This window comes from Bison bison, unplaced genomic scaffold (assembly GCF_000754665.1).
Source record: "Bison bison bison isolate TAMUID 2011002044 unplaced genomic scaffold, Bison_UMD1.0 scf7180017864313, whole genome shotgun sequence".
In the NCBI taxonomy this organism is placed as follows: Eukaryota; Metazoa; Chordata; class Mammalia; order Artiodactyla; family Bovidae; genus Bison; species Bison bison.
Window position 1 is genome coordinate 1803959 of NW_011494885.1, and position 13731 is coordinate 1817689.

General features: G+C 53.5%; 1 protein-coding gene across 1 annotated transcript in view; it reads left to right on the forward strand.

Annotated features, from left to right (window-relative positions):
* The first annotated feature begins 4955 nt into the window (after window positions 1-4955).
* The window catches only part of CLPTM1 (cleft lip and palate associated transmembrane protein 1), a 28026-nt gene continuing 19250 nt past the window's right edge, over window positions 4956-13731 (forward strand). The window contains exons 1-2 of the mRNA XM_010852588.1: window positions 4956-5042; window positions 11346-11458. Of these exons, the coding sequence (XP_010850890.1) occupies window positions 4971-5042; window positions 11346-11458 (185 nt within the window). The 5' untranslated portion in view covers window positions 4956-4970. The remainder of the gene's footprint in view (window positions 5043-11345; window positions 11459-13731) is intronic.

Consider the following 13731-nt stretch of genomic DNA (forward strand, 5'->3'; position numbering starts at 1 on the left):
GAGTCACAATGAAGTGTGGTAAGGACAATTGCTGATGGAAAGTTGGGGGAGTGGAGGGGAGTATTCACTTGGCTCCCAGGTCTGAAAGGATGGACTCTACCCTCTGGTATCTGGGCAGTGGGGAATTACCGGCCAAAAGCACAGGGGGTGAATTAAGAGCAGAGGCCCTGCAGTCTGAGGGAGGAAAGTGCTGGGGCCCATGGGTGGAGGGGGTGAAGGGCCTGGACTCCTGCATCTGGAAGGACTAGGTCCTGTGCCCCCAAATCCCATGGGTTGGGCTACTGGCCTCTGAGGATGCAGGGCCTGTAGTCTGCTAACAGACTTGACATTAACTTCCGGCCAGCCTTTTCAGCTCTCTTGGGGCAGTTTTCCCAGTCCTGGGGCTGGGCAGCTGTGAGTCCAGCAGAAAACAGGGGCCTTGGGGAGGGGTTGTGGGAAATGCCCCCAAAGTCCCCAGGGCCTGGGAAGAACTGAAGCTGCCAAGCCCAGTGGGTGATGGGGCAGGGGGGACCCTGGATGAACAATCCCTGCTCTGTCCACTTGTTTCCCACAGACTCAAGCCAAACCAAACCACTGCCCAGGCTAGTTCTGCTTCCAACCAATCCTGGTGTACTTCCCAGACTCCTCCTTCCTTTCTCAGGCACCCACCCCCTATCCTATTCCCTTCAGGACCCTGGGAGTCGAGGCCCCCCAAACTCCTCCTCTCCCAGAATCCAGGACCCTCAATCCGTTCTCCTTGGGGACCCATAAGTTCAGGTCCCCAGCCCGCTTAGAATTTGAAATTTTACCCACTGGTTGGTGTTGGGCGTCCCCTAGTGGAGCACAGAATGGGTCTGATCGGTGATTGATTTAACAGGAATGCAAGTATTTACTTGGTCATTCAGTGGACATGGGGGAGGGCTTTACAAGGGCCCCATCTGAGGTCACAGTGTACCTCAGAGCCCCTGGTGTTGCAACAGATCAGGACTCTGCAGTATATGAGGATGTTGGGGTGTCTAGTGCTGAAAGCGAGATGGGGTAACAGTGAAACTGGAGAAGATAAAGCTTTAAGGTCCCTCACTTGCCTGGGCTTTCTTTGGTCCTCTATTTAAATTTGTACACGTGATTTTGCACTTTTAAAAAAGAGGTTCACAGGTACTTCCCTGGTGGTCCAGTGGTTAAGAATTTGTCTTCCAATGCAGGGGACGTGCGTTCGATCCCTGGTGGGGGCACTAAGATCCCACCTGCCTCAGGGCAACTAAGCCCATGCGCCACAAACTAGAGAGAAGCCCGTGCCACAGTGAAAATCCCAGGTGCAGCAAATAAGACTCATAGTTGTTTTTAAAAGCCCACAAAATCTCCATCTGCCCATCTTCTGGGAGACTTCATCATCATGTTCATTACATCTCTAGACTTGAAGACTAGGCCTACAATTTCACAGAATCATTACTATCGTTAGTATCTGTACTAGAAAGGGACAAGGCAAGAAGTTTTCTAAGGTTTCTTCTTGTCCTTGTGTTGGTTCACAGAGGTAAGTCATTCACCTTCTGCACTCAAGAGTTTCATTCTTTCACTCAGCAGTCATGCCCTGGGACAGTGCTGGAGACACATGACCATGACCATGCGGTGACCATGACCAAGACACACCCATCTCTGTCAGTGATGACACAAAATGTGGGCAGGGACGGGGTGGGGAGTCCAGGGGTACAGGAGGTCTGGGAGCTCAGGAGGGTTTCCTGGAGGACAGATACTTTTGAGCTGAGGCCTCGAGGAAAGTGGAGAATGTAGTTTGTAAAACATTAAATAAATATTTAAAATACCTCAATGCAAAGCCTGCTTTCCTTTCCAGACCACATGAAAAGTTCATAACCACAGTGCTTGATACTGATCACTTACTAAGGACCACACTAAGTGAGGACGGAGGCCAGGTGCTTTACATTCTTTTACAGAGGGAAAAAATGAAGCCCAAAGAGATAGGTCATTTGTCCGCAATCGTTTAGCCGCTCCGCAGCACAGCCAGGGTTTGAACCCAGGTCAGACTTCCACCCAATTCACTGGTGAAGGTTTCACAACTGCTAAGTCTTCTGTCCACTCTGGGCCTCTTATTATTCCTTCCTTGGGCCAAGGGTCTCTCAACACATATCCGGAGCTGTAGCAAGTTACTGAAAAGGCATGGAGTTCTTTGAGTCCCTGAAGCGGAGTCCACCGCGGCAGGCTTCGCTGGAATGCGAAGACCACGGGGGCTATGTGCCTGCGCAATAAACTAGGCATCCCCAAGGCTTAGGGAGGGGCCGAGAGGGGCCGGTTAGGAAGTGTGGTGGCGTTAGGACGCTGAAATAGTAACTAAGCGCACAGGGCTATAACCTAGGGAGACTTGTCAGAGGAAAAAAAGAGAGGTCAGAAAGAGAGGCCACTGAGTCCTGGTTCGAAGACCAGGAGAGTTCCTTTAACGCAGGAGGGGTGTGGTTCAAGCGGAAAGGCTCTTTGCGTTTACGGTGGCCGGGAAAGCTCATGAAAGTTGAAATGAAAAGGATTTAAAGAATCCGCGGGGCGAAGCGGGCAGAATGACCCAGGAGGCTCATACAACTGAAAGGGGCAGGGTTACGCGAGAGGGGCAGAAAGAAGGGAGGCTGTGGCAAGCGTATATGTTCGCCAATAAAGTCCTGGGAGTTCGGGTCAGGCAAGGTGTCTACTGTTTGCTGTTGTTTCAGTTCAGTTTAGTTGCTCAGTCGTGTCCATTCTTTGTGACCCCATGAACCGCAGCACGCGAGGCCTCCCTGTCCATCACCAACTCCCAGAGTCCACCCAAACCCATGTCCATTGAGTCGGTGATGCCATCCAACCATCTCATCCTCTGTCATCCCCTTCTCCTCCTGCCCTCAATGTTTCCCAGCATCAGGGTCTTTTCCGATGAGTCAGCTCTTCACATCAGGTATTTGGCTCCATCCCTTCATTCTTTCTGGAGTTATTTCTCCACTGATCTCCAGTAGGATATTGGGCACCTACCGACCTGGGGAGTTCATCTTTCAGTGTCCTATCTTTTTGCCTTTTCATACTTTCATGGGGTTCTCAAGGCAAGAATACTGAAGTGGTTTGCCATTCCCTTCTCCAGTGGACCACATTCCGTTTAGGCTATTTCAAATCCTAAAGGATGAGGCTGTGAAAGTGCTGCACTCAATATGTCAGCAAATCTGGAAAACTCAGCAGTGGCCACAGGACTGGAAAAAGTCAGTTTTCATTCCAATCCCAAAGAAAAGAAATGCCAAAGAATGCCCAAACTACTGCATAATTGCACTCATCTCACACGCTAGTAAAGTAATGCTCAAAATTCTCCAAGCCAGGCTTCAGCAATACGTGAACCGTGAACTTCCAGATGTTCAAGCTGGTTTTAGAAAAGGCAGAGGAACCAGAGATCAAATTGCCAACATCCGCTGGATCATCGAAAAAGCAACAGAGTTCCAGAAAAACATCGATTTCTGCTTTATTGACTATGCCAAAGCCTTTGACTGTGTGGATCACAATAAACTGTGGAAAATTCTGAAAGAGATGGGAATACCACACCATCTGACCTGCCTCTTGAGAAACCTGTAGGCAGGTCAGGAAGCAACAGTTAGAACTGGACATGGAACAACAGACTGGTTTCAAACAGGAAAAGGAGTACGTCAAGGCTGTATATTGTCACCCTGCTTATGTAACTTATATGCAGAGTACATCATGAGAAACGCTGGGCTGGAAGAAGCACAAGCTGGAATCAAGATTGCCAGGAGAAATATCAATAACCTCAGATATGCAGATGACACCACCCTATGCCAGAAATCAAAGAACTAAAGAGCCTCTTGATGAAAGTGAAAGAGGAGAGTGAAAAAGTTGGCTTAAAGCTCAACATTCAGAAAACTAAGATCATGGCATCCGGTCCCATCACTTCATGGCAAATAGATGGGGAAACAATGGAAACAGTGAGAGACTATTTTGGGGGGCTCCAAAATCATTGCAGAAGGTGATTGCAGCCATGAAATTAAAAGACGCTTACTCCTTGGAAGGAAAGTTATGACCAACCCAGACAGCATATTCAAAAGCAGAGACATTACTTTGCCAACAAAGGTCCGTCTAGTCAAGGCTATGGTTTTTCCAGTAGTCATGTATGGATGTGAGAGTTGGACTATTAAAAAACAGCTGAGCGCAGAAGAATTGATGCTTTTGAACTGTGGTGTTGGAGAAGACTCTTGAGAGTCCCCTGGACTGCAAGGAGATCCGATCGGTCCATCTTAAAGATCAGTCCTGGGTGTTCATTGGAAGGGCTGATGCTGAAGCTGAAACTCCAATACTTTGGTCACCTGATGCGAAGAGCTGACTCATTTGAAAAGACCCCGATGCTGGGAAAGATTGTGGAGGGCAGGAGGAGAAGGGGACGGCAGAGGATAAGATGGTTGGATGGCATCACCGACTCAATGGACATGAGTTTGGGTAGCCTCTGGAAGTTGGTGTTGGACAGGGAGGCCTGGCGTGCTGCGGTTCATGGGGTCGCAAAGAATCGGACACGACTGAGCGACTGAACTCAACTGAGTCGCTGAGTCGTGTCTGACTCTTTGCGAGTCCATGGACTGTATAGCCCGCCAGGCTTCTCTACCCATGGGATTTCCCAGGCAAGAAAACTGGAGCAGGTTGCCATTTCCTTATCCAGGGGAATCTTCCCTACCCAGGGATCGAACCCGCATCTCCTACTTGGCAGGCGAATTCTTCACCACTGAGCCACCTGGGAAGCCCGAGGGTATCTACTAGGTGAAAACAAACGGGACTAGGCAGCACTAGGATACGGTGGCTCGATTGGCCCTTTTATAGCCGGAAGAGGCTTCCGAGAGGCGCGGCTGAGGCCCACTTGAGAGATAGATACGGTGGCCGGCGGGTCGGGCAAACGTGAAATCTCGCGCGATCGCGCTGGAGCCGTCCGGGACGGGCGTCCTGGCGGCGGGGCGGGGACCCGGAGCGGGAAGATGGCGGCGGCGCAGGAGGCGGACGGGGCTGGCAGCGCCGTAGTGGCGGCCGGGGGAGGCAGCTCCGGTCAGGTACGGAGGCCGAGAGGGGCCTGAGGGGTTCTTCCCCACCCGGGGGGCCTCCCACGGGGCGTGTCCTGCCTGTTTTCACAGAATCCTGTGCTCTGAGGGGTCCTTGCCCAGAGGGACCTTGAATACCGGGCCCAGGCGGGGCCGGCAGCCTGGGAGGCCGGACAGTGCGGGGAGCGGGGCCCTGTTGCGCGCCGGGTCCCCTGCATACTCGCGCCGGGCGGCCACCAAGCTCGCTGCTCGAGCCGACGAGACAGGGGCGCGGAGGGGCGCAGACTTGTACCCAGGCTCCCTGGGTTCCCGATTCCGCGGTTCCAGGCTTCCGGACCTTCCTAGAGTGGGCTGGGGTTCACGGCGTGCTCTAGCTGTGGGCAGTGATTGATTATTTTGGAGTTTTCTAACTCTGGGGAAGTCAGGTTATCATCGTGGTGAAAGGCACGCGCTGTGGAGACTGACAGACCCATTTTACAGACAAGACTCCGAGGAACAGACTAAGGCGCTTAGAGGTCACCTCGGTTAGATTTGGGATATGTTCCCTGTAGAACTTACCCGCCGTTGCTGAAGCGGGGTGGTCGAGACTGAGATGGGTTTACTTTCAGCGTATATGAGTCCTATGGGGAAATTAATCCTGGCACTGACTTTTGACCCATTGCCACTTCAGCTAAACAAGCTGTAGAACATACTAGTTCAGGCAGCCACCCTTGAGATGTTCAGGGAGTCGATGGAGTGACAGCAGAGGTTCTAACGACCCACCCACTGGGATGTCACTGACACGTGGGAGGCAGTACAGGGGAGAGGAGCGCAGGTTGTGAGAAGAGAACAGATCTGAAGCTGACTCTGGGTGTGACCTTGGGCAAGTTCCTTTCCCCCTTTCATTTCTCCAGTGGTAAATGAAGGGGTTGGGCAGGAGGGTCAGCCCTGTGAGAGCCCTGCTCTCTCTTTTCCTAGCCACGAGAGTGGCTCTAACCATGTCTCTTCATCAGGGGAGTGAGAGAGAAGACAGGAGTATAAAGAAGTATAACCCTAGAGTGACAGGGGTGGTGACAAAAAATCTGTCAGGGACTGAGGGAACCCAGTTCAGTTCAGTTCAGTCGCTCAGTCGTGTCCGACTCTTTGCGACCCCATGAATCACAGCATGCCAGGCCTCCCTGTCCATCACCAACTCCCGGAGTTCACTCAAACTCACGTCCATCGAGTCAGTGATGCCACCCAGCCATCTCATCCTCTGTCGTCCCCTTCTCCTCCTGCCCCCAATCCCTCCCAGCATCAGAGTCTCTTCCAGTGAGTCAACTCTTCGCATGAGGTGGCCAAAGTACTGGAGTTTCAGCTTTAGCATCATTCCTTCCAAAGAACACCCAGGGCTGATCTCCTTTAGAATGGAGGAGGGGCAAATAATACCTGGGGAGGACTCGAGGGTGCAATTTGTATGACAGAGCCAACCTTCCTGGTCTGGATCTTTTCAGCATCTTCAACTAGGGCCTGGCCCCAAGGGTAGTCCTAGGAAGTGTTTGTCCCTGTCTTCAGGAGCTTCCCAGTCTCACTGAAAGAAGGCCTTTCCTTCTCTGAGTTTCTGTTGATTGTTGCCTGGGGCAGTGTTCAGGGAGACTAGGGCTCAGTGTGCCCTGTTTGCCTTGAGCTTACAGAAACCCGCCCCCACTCCACCCCCCGCAAGATCTCTTGTCTGACTTCTATCCAGAATCTTTCAAGATTTATCCCTTTGCTTTCAGGATTAAGTACAGATTCTTTGGCAGACTGAGGCGTTGCGTGATCTGCCTTTTTCCCCCTCAGACTCGACTGGGGTTTCTCAGCCTCAGCACTGTTGACATTTGGGGTTGGACAGTTCTTCATGGTGGGCGCCGTCCTGTGTTGTATGATGTTTAGCAGCATCACTGGCCTCTACACGTTGGGTGTCAGTAACACACATGTCCCTCGCCCATTGTGACAACCAAAAACATCTCCAGATGTTGCTAAGTGTCCCCTGGAGGGAGTGGCAGGGGGAAGGAGGCAAAATTGTCCCTGCCTGAGTCCCTGGACAGGAGGAGCATCAGCCACTGTGAAGCCCTTACTGTGAAACGAGGCACATGCCTCACTCTCTGTTCCAGCCTTTGCACGTGTTTCTCCCGTCTTTACCTGACTGATCCTTATTAGTCCTGGATATCTCAGGCATTCTCTCCCCGAGGAGCCTCTCTGACCCTGTCAGACTGGGTCAGGGCTCCCACTGTCCCTGGGCTGCCCGGTGCCAGCCCTGCCCACTCTGGGTTGTCACTCCGTCTCCTCCAATGGACTGGGAGCCCCTGGAGGACAGAACGGGAACTGCCTTGGTCAGCGCTGTGTCCCCAGCACCGCCCACCCAGCTCAGGAGTAAGCACGGAGCAGCCGCTCGGCACCTGTGGGATGAATGGATCTTGAGGCAGAGGCCGGGCTGAGGTGGAATTCCCAGTGCCAGGCAGTCAAAGAGGATGCCCTGAGTTCCTCCCAGCCCCAGCCTGGTCTCAGGGCCTCCGCTGCTTCCTGGGGCCCTTCCTGGGTGTTCTGGGGATGGTGTGAGACTGGGCACGTGGGTCCCAGAGCAGGAACTATGTCTTAGTCACTGCTGTGCCCTCAGCCTCTGCTGCCACCCTCGCCTGGCTCCTGGGCGGGCCCTCAGCGATCTGCCCCAGGCAGCCTGCCCCTCCTTCAGCCAGGGCCTCAGACACCAGCCCACAGCTCTAATAATCATCCCTTCAGCTGATGTGGGTTGAGTCTCCGCTGCTTGTTAGTCCCCATGCTGATACTGGGGATCGGCTGGGAACAAACAGAGGCCCTGCGCTCTTGGAGCCCATGTATTGTTGAGGACTGGGGGGTGGAGTGGAGTTAGGGACAGGGACAGTGAATAAGAGAAATAAGAGAGTGTATACAGATAAGAACACATATAAGAAAAACATACAGTGGCTCAGGTGGTGATAAGTGCCATGGCTAGAACTAAAGCTGGGGAGGAACATACGAAGTGAGGGTTGGGTAAGAGGGTTGTAACTTAAATGCAGTGGTCTGGGAAGGGCTTTCTGAGGAGGCGACGTTTGAACAAAGACCTACTGGAGATGTGGAGGGAGTCACACAGACAGTGGGGGGAAGCCCTTCAGATGAAGAGAACAGCCAGTGCAAAGGCCCTGAGGCAGAAGAGGCCTGGGGTGATGAGGGAACAGTGGGGAGGCTGGCCTGTCTGGAACTGGTGACTGAGGGGAGGCGGGTGAGAGAAGACGGGCGTGGAGGATCATGCCAGGCCTCAGAGGGCCACGGTGACAGCTTTGGCTTTACTGTGAGAGGAGTGGGAGCTGCGAGAGGGCTACCTTTTCACTAAGGTGTAATTTAGACACCTGTGGTCAGTGTGGAGTTCAGAAGCTGTCTGCCTTCCTGCAGTTGTGCGGTGCAGCCACTGCTCCAGTGTGGTCTCGGAACACTCCCTGGTGCCCTTCTGCATGATCTCGCCCCAGCAGGGGTCCTTTTTTATGGCTCAGTAGTATTCCATTGTGCCGATCCAGCACAGGTCACCCATCAAAAGACTCGTTTGTGGGTTGCTTCTAGTTTTATGTATAACACTGCTATAAACATTTGCATATAAACTTTTGTATGGACGCATGTTCTGAATTCTCTCGGGCAGAGACCTCGGAGTGGGATTGCTGGCTTGGTTGGGAGCATACTTAGCTTTTAAGTATCTGCCGGATTTTTCAAAGCAGCAGCTCTGCGTCTCCCACCAGCAGCGTACGGCTCTTCCAGTTTCTCCACATCCTCACCAGCGCTCGTGCTCATCCCTCCTTTTGATCACAGCCATCCTAGTGATTTGGTTTCCCTTTGCATTGCCCTGGGAGGGTTTCCAGGCCAGCTTGTCCACCATCACGGGTAGGATAACAGACCTGGGAGCCAGCCGGGCGCTAAGGTGCTCAGTGTCTGACTCTGCAGCCCCGTGGCTCCTCTGTCCATGGGATTTTCTGGGAAAGAATACTAGAATGGGTTGCCATTTGCTACTCCAGGAGATCGTCCCAACCCAGAGATTGAACCCGTGTCTCTTGTGTCTCCTGTGCTGGCAGGTGGGTTCTTTACCACTGGCGTCACCTGGGAAGCCAGCCAGATGTTGGTTCAAACCAATATTTAAATCAAATATTGAAGTCATTCAAGCTTCCTTTTCTTGACCCGGAATCAGCTCAGACCTGCTGGAAATCCTTGCCCCCTTTTCCCAACCCCTACCCTGTGTCGCCAGGAGCAAGGCTAGCCCTGAACTCTGCATGAAGTTCTGTGCCTGTTTGACCTCCCCGCCCCTTGGCCAAGCCTTTGCCCACACCTTTTCTCTCCCTCAGATGCCCTTCACCCAAACGGCAAAGACAGCTCCTCAGGAGGCCTCCTCGACTAGCCGGCCACCCCTTTGTCATCACCCCCTCTGCTTGTTTCCTCCGGAACACATCCCCGTTTACCATTGTTAATTATCCTGTTTACTTTTCTGCCGGCCTGCTTCCCTCTAGACCCCGAGCTCCAGGAGGGCAGGTCCCAGAGCTGTATGGGCAGCACCGACCCCACCGCCCAGCACTGGGCCTGGTGTTTGGGAGGTAACTTCTTTTGACACGCGAAAGAAATCTTTTCTGCCCTAAATGTATGATATTATCACAGCCTGGCCCCTGGGTCAGAGAGGTGAAGTGTCAGTGAGGGGAAGCGACACGCCCAAGATCTCACAGCCGGGAATTGTGGGACCAGACTGCAGCCTGGGTCTCCTGGACTCCAGAGCCTCCACCTTTGACCCCACTGATGGGTGCCGCCCCCACTTCGGGAGGTGAAAGGAGAGTACTCTCACTGGTGAAGGGGACCGGAAATGGCAAGTGATGCATTTAACAAACACTGGCCTTGGCCTCGTGGCAGCCTCATCTGGCTGGCGGGGGGCCTCTGTCTTCCGCTCTCAGGGGCATTTGCAGCTGACCGAAGGCAGAGGAGCAGCTTTGGGGTGGGAGGGAGAGAACTGGAGGGGCCCAGGAACAGGTAGACTTGAGTGGCTTGGGTGTTCAGGGCGGGCCCTTAAGGCAGCATTTGTTGATTTTCCAGGTGTTTATTGAGCCCCTGCTCTCTGCCAATGCTGGGCGGGGCAGTGCTCCCACCTAAAAGTGATCGAGACAGTCCTGGTCGTGTTCTCAAAAGCTGGTGGGTGAGGGAACAGCTGTCGGGAGGGAATAGGGCAAGACAGGGGAGCTAGCAGGTGCAAAGACAGGGGCGGCAAGAATTTCCCTATCTCAGGCCCTTCCACTCTGACATCATGACACTCTGCTTCTGAGCTTCTCTGTCTGTCTCTATTTCCTTTTTAAAAAATTTAGTTTTGGCGGTGCCGGGTCTTGGTTGCTGCGCGTGGGTTCTCTCCAGTTGTGATGAGCAGGGGCTTCTCTTCAGTTGCGGTGTGAGGGCATCTCACTGTAGTGGCTGCTCTTGTTGCAGAGCTCGGGCTCGAGGGCACTCAGGCTTTAGTTGCTCCTGGGCATGTGGCGTCTTCCAGGATCAGGGATTGAACTGGTGTCCCTTGCATTGCAAGGAGGATTCTTAACCACTGGACCAGCAGGGAAGTCCCTGAGCTTCTGTTTCTAAGTGAAGACTCTGCCTTTGGGCAGCCCTGCCTGGCCTGCCCACCCCTCTGTCATCCTGCCGTCATCCTTCCTGAGTGACCCAGACACATGGTGGCTTAGGCTCCCTGAGCCTCGTTTGCCCGCCTGCCAGGTGGAGATGTTCCTGGTTCTGGCCTCACAGGCGGTCTGAGCCATGTACAGGTTACGCACATCCGCCTGCCTCACGCTCCGACTGTGGTTGTGTTTCTCTGTGTCTGTCTCACTTGCTGGATCCGGAGCCCTTGGAAAGAGGGCGCCCCCCACCGGGCTGGCCACGGAGGAGACATCGAGACTTGTTTGCATAGGGAAGGAGCTTTCCGATCAACCCCAGCCTTGCACAACCTGACACCTCCCGCGTGACCCCTTTCTGCACTGTCCCCGGTGGGCATTTCGAATCCTGGGAGTGTCCTGGCCCCTGGAGCACTGGCCCGTCCTTAGAATCAGACTGTCTCTCTCACCTTCACATGTCTACCTGCTGCTTCCCTCATTGCCTCCCCTGCGCCGGCCAACTGGTTATAATTTAGGGCTCAGCTCTGGCATCTACTTCTCCAGGACTGCTCCCTGACTCCCAGGCTGGGCCAGGCACCCCCTCTGCGCTCCGCCTTTGCTGGGCCTCAGCACGCAGTGGCGCCTGCGACAGCCTCAGTGCATCAGGACGCGTCCTCCGTCCTCACTCTGGCCTGTGTCCCTGCAGGTGACCAGCAATGGCAGCGTCGGGAGGGACCCGCCGGCAGAGACCCAGCCCCAGAACCCACCTCCCCAGCCAGCACCCAACGCCTGGCAGGTCATCAAGGGCGTGCTGTTTAGGTGAGTGGATGCGGCTTCGGTGTTGTTCATTGACAAAAGCTCAAATAAGGAAAGCATAAAGAGGGAGTCCTCTGGCAGTGCAGTGGTTAGGACTCTGCGCTTCTGCTGCCAGGGGTGGGAGTTCAGTCCCTGGTCAGGGAACTAAGAGCCCGCAAGCCTCATGGTACGACCAAACAAAATTTAAAGAAAAAAAAGGAAAGGAAAGAATCACTGAGAATGGCCACCATCTGTATTGATGGAGACCCTTTCTATTTGTCCATGATCCTGGAGGCTGGAAGTCTTGAGATCGAGGTGTCAGGCAGTGTCGTCCCCTCTGAGGCCTCTCTCCTCGGCTCGTGGCTGGCCGTCTTCCTGTGCCTTCACCAGGTCTTTGCTCTGCCTGCGTGTCTGTGTCCTAATCTGCCCTTCGTGTGTGGGCAGTCTTGTGGGATTGGGGCCCACCCTGAATAATGACCTCACTCGGCCTTAATCAGCTCTTCAAAGGCCCCGTCTGCCCATACTGGCACTGAGATACCGAGGGTTAGGGCTGCAGCACGTGAACGTGGGGTGGGGTGGGGTGCGGACACAGTTCAGCCACAACATTTGCATTACATAAAATTTAGCATTTTAACTTTTTTTATTTTGGCCGCACTGCAAGGCACGTGAAATCTTAGTTCCCCGACCAGGGATGGAACCCGGGCCCCCTGCATTGGAATCCCAGTGTGGTAACCTCTGGACCGCCAGGGAGGTCCCATTTAACTATCCTTAAGTGTACCATTCAGTGGCATTTGGTATATTGATACTGTCGTGCAACCATCAGACCATCTATTTGCAGAACTTTGTCATCTTCCTCAAACTGAAACTCTGTGGGCTTCCCAGGTGGCTCAGTGGTAAAGAATCTGCCTGCCAGTGCTGGAGGCGCAAGAGACATGGGTTTGTGGCTCAGACAGTAAAAGCATCTGCTTGCAATGCAGGAGACCCAGATTTGATCCCTGGGTTGGGAAGATCCCCCGGAGAAGGAAATGGCAACCCACTGCAGTACTCTTGCCTGGAAAATTCCATGGATGGAGGAACCTCGTAGGCTACAGTCCATGGGATCGCAAAGGGTCGGACACGACTGAGCGATTTCACTTTCACTTTCTTTTCCAGTATTCTTGCCTGGAAAATTTCTTCCCATGGAGGAGCCTAGCAGGCTACAGTCCATGGGGTCACAAAGAGTTGGACAGGATTGAGCACACACACAGTCTGAAGCTCTGTACCCATGAAACACTGACTCCTGTCTCTCCTGCACCTGCTTTAGCCCCGGCCACCACCACTCTGCAGCACCTTCTGTCTCTATGGAGCTGACTGCTCTGGGTGCCTCCTGTAAGTGGAGCCATACGGGCCATCCTTGCGAACCTGGCTGGTGGTCATCCTTTTGCCTGCGGATTCATATGACCATCCCAGGTGCCAGGAGGACAGGACCTGCCTTCTGGAAGGCCAGCATCTGACCAAGCCCTGGGGAGCCTCTGGGAGGGCGTGGGCGGGGGGGAAGGAATCTCCCGGGTGGGTTTTTTCATCCGTGGAGCCCCTCCCTTCTCTTCCCCATTTACTCTCTCCTGTCCCCTTGTCCCCATGTCCAATAGCAACTCTATGGACCATAGCCCACCAGGCTCCTCTGTCCATGGGATTCTCCAGGCAGGAACACTGGAGTGGGTTGCCATTCCCTTCTCCAGGGGATCTTCCCAACCCAGGGATCGAACCCACATCTCTTACATCTCCTGCATTGGCAGGCGGGTTCTTTACCACTAGTGCCAACTGGGATGCCCAGTATGGAGTTAGAATCTTCTTATCTTATATATCAGTTTCTTCTTTTCATGCTTCAGGCACCTAGGAATAAAGATTATTTTTATCTTTCCCTTCATTTTTACATAAGAGGTAGCCTATTTTACACAGTTCTGCACCTTGATTTTTCTCATTAACAATATACCTCAGAAACCTCTCCACATCAGTACATAACAGAGCTTCCTTCAGATAGGCGTTCTTCATACAACACGGTGTAGGCTCATTTCCTTCCCTAGAACCAGGCAGCACCAAGAAGCAGTCCCCGTGGGTGCCCGGGGACCTTCTCCATCCGGAGTTCTTAGATGGGCTTCAGGCTTTGTGCTCAGGGGCCTGTGAACTCTCTGAAGCATGGAGCAGATTGTGAGAGTGGCCTTTTGGGGGAGTAGAGGGTAGAGTCCATGGTTTTCAGCGCCTCCTGCAACTATACCAATGGTTACCTGGAGTTGGGGGAGGCGCTGAAAACCATGGAC